General features: G+C 40.0%; 3 protein-coding genes across 7 annotated transcripts in view; 2 read left to right on the top strand and 1 right to left on the bottom strand.

The window, feature by feature from the left end:
• The window catches only part of ltbp4 (latent transforming growth factor beta binding protein 4), a 31,599-nt gene extending 31,424 nt beyond the window's left edge, over positions 1-175 (bottom strand). For both annotated transcript variants that reach the window (XM_025054863.1, XM_025054864.1), the window contains exon 1: positions 2-175. In XM_025054863.1, coding sequence (XP_024910631.1) covers positions 2-57 — 56 coding nt within the window. In that variant the 5' untranslated portion in view covers positions 58-175. The remainder of the gene's footprint in view (position 1) is intronic.
• A 380-nt stretch (positions 176-555) lies between these two features.
• Positions 556-4,698, top strand: ilkap (integrin-linked kinase-associated serine/threonine phosphatase). Of its 4 annotated transcripts, XM_008309526.3 has the most exons (9): positions 557-1,167; positions 1,539-1,694; positions 1,811-2,023; positions 2,132-2,225; positions 2,514-2,601; positions 2,901-3,031; positions 3,159-3,278; positions 3,619-3,700; positions 4,414-4,698. In XM_008309526.3, exons 1-9 carry the CDS (start codon positions 1,125-1,127, stop codon positions 4,552-4,554), a joined length of 1,068 nt encoding a protein of 355 aa, XP_008307748.1. In that variant the 5' UTR covers positions 557-1,124; the 3' UTR covers positions 4,555-4,698. The 4 variants fall into 4 exon arrangements, with proteins under 4 accessions (XP_016887313.1, XP_008307748.1, XP_016887314.1 ...); XM_017031824.2 differs by lacking the exon at positions 3,619-3,700 and having other exon boundaries at positions 556-1,167; XM_017031825.2 differs by lacking the exon at positions 557-1,167 and having other exon boundaries at positions 1,540-1,681.
• Positions 4,699-5,364: 666 nt separating this feature from the next.
• zgc:162872 (BAR_ACAPs and ArfGap_ACAP domain-containing protein) overlaps positions 5,365-7,624 on the top strand; it is an 18,691-nt gene continuing 16,431 nt past the window's right edge. The window contains 6 exon segments of the mRNA XM_008309525.3: positions 5,365-5,817; positions 5,905-5,962; positions 6,456-6,575; positions 6,663-6,716; positions 6,908-6,966; positions 7,356-7,539. Of these exon segments, the coding sequence (XP_008307747.2) occupies positions 5,765-5,817; positions 5,905-5,962; positions 6,456-6,575; positions 6,663-6,716; positions 6,908-6,966; positions 7,356-7,539 (528 nt within the window). The 5' untranslated portion in view covers positions 5,365-5,764.

Raw genomic sequence — 7,624 nt, 5'->3', positions numbered from 1 at the left:
TGCGGTGAGAAAAGTAAATGTCCAGCAGGTCCACAAACAGTGCAGGTGGAGCCGCATGTTGAATAACCGATCGATATCAATGATCAATACTTCCAGTTGTGTTTTGCCCGTACTCAGTCACATCGATATATTCTATGTCTGTGAGGTTTTCAAGTCCAACTGTGAGAGTGTTTAACACATTGACCCCACACAGCCTCTGCCTTTACATCCATCAGCCAATAGAAACCGAGCCCCTTATCAGCCAATAGGAGAGCTGGCCAAAAGAAAGGCTTGGGGGACACGGGGGCAGCCTTATTAAGGGTTTGAAATCAAATAATTAATTGTGTAAACGTTCTGTCACAGTTATGAGGTATGTTTGCATGTTCCTATCCCAGCAAAATCATGGATTTTAAAATTTTATTGGGGTCCTGTCGTTAGGATAAACTTCAGCACTTTGATTACAAAAACAATCAATAGGTTCATCAACACGTGTTATGCTTCGATACTAAATGTAATTCTTTATTATCCTTGCACAGTCATGCTGGTTGGTATATAATTAAGTATCTTACTAATTCTTACTACTTACTTACATAGTCTTACTAATATGAATTTTTCAACTCTAAAATATTTTTTCCTTCTGAAGTTACATTATTTTCAGTGATGTGAAAGCGTTTCTACACACCATGTCAAGTCAAGTCTTTTATTTGTTTAGCTCACATTCACAAACCCATTTGCCGCAACGGACTTTGCAGTTTTGGTATACAAATAAAAGTACATGTAAAGAGTCTCCCTCTGCTCCTAAGAAAGAACATTATATTTTGTCCCACATTTTATTCATTGAGGGCCTTACTCGAAAAAACGTACGTAAACAATTGCCAACAACTGTAACACAGGAAGTGGAAGTTATTTTGAAGGTGGTGACCGGAAATTACTCGAAACTGATGCTAATGCTGCGGTACCGGTGCAGTGGTGGATAGCTCCTCATTTCTTTATTTAGGGGCGTTATTCTTTTATACAAAACTGTCAGAGAAAACTTCAAACATTTCTACACAGGCAATTTACTTACATTGGCAGAGACGGTTAAACTGAAGTGTAACGGGTAGGGTTGCTGCTGGTAGTAGCTTGTTAGCTCGAAAGCTAGGGGAATGGACCTGTTCGATGATCTGCCAGAACCCACACAAACCAGCGGTGAGTGTATTAATTTTATTCTCTTAAAACTCACAGGCCAGTATAATCTAGAATCTTTGACCAGTAAAACTATACCGCAATAAACAATTATAACAAGCAGTTTATTTCCTATACATATAGTACATATGTAATGCAAAAGCTAATGCAGGTGGCATCAAAGTTGGGTGGTCTGCAGGCCATCCATGGTCAAAGTTTTAAAAAGCTCAAAACCTCCCAGCATTCATATTAAAGTAATAGAAACCATGTATTTAACCACATCCTGTGCATCATCACCAGAGTCAGCAGAGGGAAAACTGAATTGAGGGGAAAGTGAATGAATGAATTAGACTAGCATCACAGGATTAACAAACTTTAATTTGGTACTTTCTCAGGTCCACCTGGTTCAGGTTCAGCATCTCAAGTCGAAGCACATGCACAGACCACCAAAGAAGAAAATGAAAAGGAGGAGAAAAGTGTGAAAAGAAAACAACAACAAGAAGAAATTGAAACAGAGGAGCATGGGCAGATCAAGAAAGTTTGTAGAGAAGGTTTTCAGTTCTTCCACTGCAATGTTTGTTTGCTTCTTTAATTTAAACAGTGCTCTCAGGTGTTATGTTGAAAGGTGAAGGCTAACACTGTGTTTCTGTGTGTTGTCATTATTTAGGACTTCCTGTTTTGAAGGGTTATGTGGCAGCTAGGCGTGGGGAGCGCGATGAGATGCAGGATGCTCATGTTTTGCTGCCTGACATGAGCAGCTGTTTGTCCTGCAGTTCTCGTGTTTCATACTTTGCGGTCTTCGATGGCCATGGTGGAGCTCGAGCATCTCAATTTGCTGCAGAGCATCTGCATCACAATCTGGCCAAGAAGTTCCCAAGCGGTAAGTTTTGGCTCAGGGCAAGTGTGAATGTTGCTGTCGTAGCATAGAAATTTATGGAATAACTGGACACATTGATCCCTGGATGTTTCAATTTGTCTTATCTTTCAGGAGAGTCTGAAAACATGGACAAACTCATAAAGAAGTGTCTCCTGGACACGTTCAAACAGACAGATGAAGACTTTTTGAAGAAAGCCTCCAGCCAGTAGGAATAAAAATATTTATCTGTTTTATAAGTTACTAGTCTTCTTAGCCATGTCATACTGAGCATTCATTCACCTGCTTCCTGGATGGTTTACTGCTTCATGAAGGAGTTCCAGCCACACCTAAATGAATATACTTAATTATATCTTTAGCATGTAAATATTTAGTTAATGTATAAAAACACAAATACTACAAACAGAGGCCTGAAAAGTTTCAACAAACTGAATTAAGTTTTTCCACAGTTGATGTTGTATACTAATTCAGTTTTATAATTGTTTGCTGGAAACAGGAAACCAGCCTGGAAGGATGGCTCCACAGCCACCTGTGTACTGGTGGTGGATGACATGGTGTATGTGGCCAACCTGGGAGACAGCAGGGTAAATGTTTTATCCATCTTCTACTGCTCAATCCTATCACAGTCACTGGAGCGCTGGGGTCAAACCCTGGATGGTTTCCCAGTCCATCACAGGGTCACATTGAGACAAACAACCATTTATATACATTTAAACATACACTCTAATATTGACACCCCATACAGAGAGACTGGGGATTGAACCAGTTATATCTTTTGTTGTCAGGCAATAACACTGTTCCTTTCCTACTGTGTGGCCCCAGGTTAATGTTTTATTATCAATGTAAATGACAAACTCTAAAGAGGCAATTTCAATATCTCTAGGCGGTGTTGTGTCGGATGGAGGTGGTGGCTGACGGACAGAAGAGGGCAGTTACTCTGGCTCTCAGTAAAGAACACAATCCAACAATGTACGAGGAGAGGATGAGAATCCAGAGAGCGGGAGGCACTGTAAGGTACACAGTCTCATCCAGACCAATATTTCTGCTGTGAAGCCTGAAGGATGGCCACCATGTGGTCATAGAGAGTAAATCAAAGAAGCAGCAAAGTGTGTGAACATGCATGTGTGTGTGTGTTTTGCAGGGAGGGAAGGGTGCTGGGCGTCCTGGAAGTGTCACGCTCTATTGGTGACGGTCAATACAAACGCTGTGGTGTTATTTCAACACCTGACCTTAGGAGGTGCCAGCTCACAGCAAATGACAGGCAAGGACATAACTACTACTACTCCTACCACTACTACCACCACTACTACCACCACTACTACTACTACTACTACTACTTCTACTTCTACTTCATAACTACTGTTTCCACCTCTGTACTCACCCAAGTTGGGAAGCCCTACTTTCCTAAATACATAAATGTAAATGTGAACCAGGATTGAAAATATGGTATGAAAGGTGGAGACAGGTAGAGACATGCTGTTTTTATAAACTCACACATTGTGAAGTCCCTGGTCCTGCTGCATGAAAAATGGGAATAAATAGAGAAATTATTGTGTTGAATTGAAAGTTGAGCTGTGTCTGGATGTTTGTCTTCGCTTCAGGTTCATCATTTTAGCCTGTGATGGTTTGTTCAAGGTCTTTTCTGCTGATGAAGCTGTTAAATTTGTCCTCAGTGTTCTGCAGGTAAAACTTCTGCTCACTTTTCAGTTCTTTGTCCTGGGACCTTAGGTTGTATCCAGATATGTGTTGATATGGTAATGTCTAAATACCCCCCAACCTGTTACCCCAACTGTATAAAATATATAAAATAAAGTCTGATATTAAACTGGGCCTTCAATAAACAAAAAGTATTGATATCATGGACAGCTCATATACCAATGTGTTGTATTGTTAACTTGCAAAATAATATTTAAAAAGGGAATGTCTAATAATTGAACATTTTCACAACGCCCTGCAGTACCTATGCAGACCTATAGGGGGTCTCAGAACCCTGTTGAAAAACTTAGAGGTCAAGTTGATGAAAAGCCTATGTATTCAACAATAATAGAAATAAATACATTTTTAGTTTTGACTAACATTGTTTCACTCAGGTGAACTTTCTAGAAATGTCTGTTTTATTTTTGAGCAATATTTGCAAAGATGACTGCTAATTCACACCAGAATGAATAAACTATTACATTATAGATGACTTTGTAATGTAAGCTATAAAGTATAAATACATATTATTGCAATACATACTCTCCTATGGGTATTTAACTGTACTTTCAGGATTAAAATAATTAAATTCCTACAATATGAATATAACAGTGTTATTACTAAGAAACTATTCATAACAACCTAGGATTATTTGATTTTTTTCATTTAATATTATTGCCACTTCTGTTCTGGCCCTGCAGGAGGGCAGTGTTGAGCCTAAGCCTGGCCTGACAATGGAGGAGTTGCGGTTTGAATCTGCCTGCCATCAGCTGGCTTCTGAGGCAGTGAGACGAGGCTGCGCTGACAATGTCACAGTCATCCTGGTTTCTGTTGGCTTCTGAGCACAAACATCGACAGAATATACAACACAGGTTGTAACATTTACAGCAGTCATGTGCATGACGGACCCTAACACTTACAGCTACAGTTCATCCCATTGTATTTTTGGTCCTTTTTTTTCAATAAACATTTTTTTCTTATTGTTGTTTCATGATCACATTTTTTGTTTATCTTGATTTCACAAACAGATGAATAGGTTGACCTTTAAGTACGAAGATTTTTGTTGTTTGTTTGCTTTCTGATTTAAATAAATCAGCGAGAAAAATTTGTCATATTAAGTGTCTCATTGATGGACTTAAGGGAGATTAGATGCACCATCTGGCACATTAAAAAACCAGTGGAATGAATTCAAGTTCAAATTCTGAGGAGATTAGTTTGAAGAAAGTTAAATAAAATAATCAAAAATATTTTTGTTGCAAAGTATACATGTAAAAAGTATTACATATTATCTTATACAAATTAGATTTTACTTTTAGACGTTTGGCCTGTGTGTTTGTGTGGAGATTCTCTGTACAAGGTTTAGTAAAACGTGAGTTCAACAGTGTTCTTCCCAGACGTGTCTGAGCCAAACAACACTGAACAAAAAAACAGATAGTATGATGTGAAAACAGAAAGTTACATTTTATCAACGGTCCATTTGAGATACAGCAAGAGATGTATGTCTGTGTAGGTTCTCAGTCATCCAGGGCATCTTATCCAAAAATAGTTACACAGTTGCCCTCGATGTAACCACAGTATTTTTGAGCGAGAGATGTAGGTGTAATACCTCCTCCCCCCGCCGCATATCGCTGTTTCCTCGCTGCCAACACGGATGTTTGGCGGAACTTAGCGGTCGGTTAGCAACGACGGCATCAACAGCAGGATGCAAAGAGAACTGTCACCCTGAAACTCGCTAAAATGTATTAAAACTCAAGTTTGTTTTAACGGCGTCGGTACAACGTCAATTGTATTCATTTATCCGTTTGATTGACAGTTTGATAAGAGAGACAGCGAGACCATGGAAATCCGGAGAGATACTCATGGAGAAGAAGAGACACTGACTGGGGGACAGAGGGAGATGTCTGTTGCTGCTGCTAATGATGCTAATGATGAATAGGATGATAATGACGACAACGATGGTGATGATGTCGACTCGCAGCTAAATGCTAATATGCTATCCGGTTTAGTAATAATAATATACATAACTTTTAATCAACAACGCAAGCTGTAAACATGGACTCATTACTGGATTTTGAAGAGTGTGTCAAGGACTCGCCGGAGTTCAGGTAAACACACAGATATACATATGCTCATTTTCACACGTATTATCTGAAACTCATGTCAGTCCATGTTTTTAAATATTTACTTTACAGACTGAACCTGGATCAGTTTGAGAAGGAGGCTTTTCTGCTGGAGGCACACCTAGACAAGGTACTGTTCTTCATGTACTATTGGCTTCACTGTTATTAACGCCACCTCTAATGCTGAAGCCATAAAGTTATGCAGGTAACATAACAGTAGGATTGTAGTTTTAAAAAACTGCAACAACAATGTCACAGGTTCAGTACCAAGCTCTAACAGCTGGTCTTTTTGTTTGGAGTTGTCCTGCTCTGCCTGTTTGTGTGTGTGTGTGGAAGAGGGAGTGGGAGTCGTGGGGGTCGAGTTCTCCAGCTTCTCTCTCCAGCTTCCTTCCACAAAGTTCAAAAACATGCGGATTGTGGATTAGGTGAATGTTCACAGACCAAAGCCATGAATGTGAGTGTGAACGGTTATTTCTGTATGTGATGAAACATTGAGGACAGTGAACAGACAGGAAGAAGAAGTTGGTCAAGGTCTACTTCCATTAAAGTTGTAGAGAATTATGTTTCTGCTGCATTCTGCCTGAATGTTGTCTTTTATATAATGTGTGTCTCTGGCCAATCAGGTGAGGAAGCTGTGCAACAGAATGGTGGAGGCGGGACAAGCCTATAACTTGGCCAATCAGCTCTTCATGAGCAGCCTAGCTGAGCTCCCCACGTACCAGACGGTTGACGGAGTCATTTCTGTATGCTAATGCAACAACAGAGCAGTTAGTCAGTGTTGTCTTCCTGCAAGAAATGTTCACCCACTTCCTGTTTCCTTCCTTCTGTAGAACTGTCTGAACCAGCTCAACCAGGGACTGCAGGAGATCCTCAGCTTCCACACTGTGAGCACATACACAAACACACACAATCCCAAGCCTCTTTACTTTTATAATTTCACCTCGGAACAGAATAAGATTGCATTTCCAATCCCCACATGGACATGGATGAATGAATACAGTATAAAGATACAGTGTACAGATACAGTAGGGAGTATGTGTTGTATTTACTCTACTACTATTGAAACTTCCCTCAGATGTTGTTTGACCAGACACAGAGAGCCATCAGTCAGCAGCTGAACAACCTCTGTACACAGTGAGTCAAACCCATTCACATTTCTCTCCTCCTGATTATATTTCAGTAAAGTCTTGGATTTGAAGGTTTAGTTCTGTTCTCTCAGAGTGTTGTTGTATCACCCACTAACACTGACTGACTGTCACACAGTGAATTCAATCAATTTAATAATTCTACAAATGTCTAAGAAAAGTGATTGAAAACTAAGTTCATCTACTGGAAATGGAGTGTGTTGATATTCGGCCGCCTCCATCACTTATTTCAAATGTATTAGTCTGTTAACCCTTTTCAGCCATGACCTTTGATCTTATCTCTAGTTTTTCTGTCAGATAGTGCAGAGTTAAACAAAACAGAAACAAACTCACCTGCAGAAAAGTCTTGATGTTGTGGAGTGTGTTTCTTCTCCCCAGGTTCCTGCCTCAGCTGGCAGAGACCAGGAGGGACTTTGTTCGCATCGGGGAGGATCTCGAGACTGCAGCGATAAAAAATGCTCAGGTGTCTCGCCACAAAGCTGGCGATGCTGAGAGGACGAGTCACCTACTTTTGGCCACGAGAAAATGCTACCAACACTTTGCCCTGGATTACTGTCTGCAGGTAGGAAGAAGAATTTTGACTCCCTTGATATTGTGGTCTGATTATTTTCACAACTTTCAATGTTTGACCTTTTGTTTTCTTCCAT

Source organism: Cynoglossus semilaevis, chromosome 4, assembly GCF_000523025.1.
Source record: "Cynoglossus semilaevis isolate Cse_v1.0 chromosome 4, Cse_v1.0, whole genome shotgun sequence".
Taxonomy (NCBI): domain Eukaryota; kingdom Metazoa; phylum Chordata; class Actinopteri; order Pleuronectiformes; family Cynoglossidae; genus Cynoglossus; species Cynoglossus semilaevis.
This window is presented reverse-complemented; position numbering and strand designations above follow the sequence as displayed.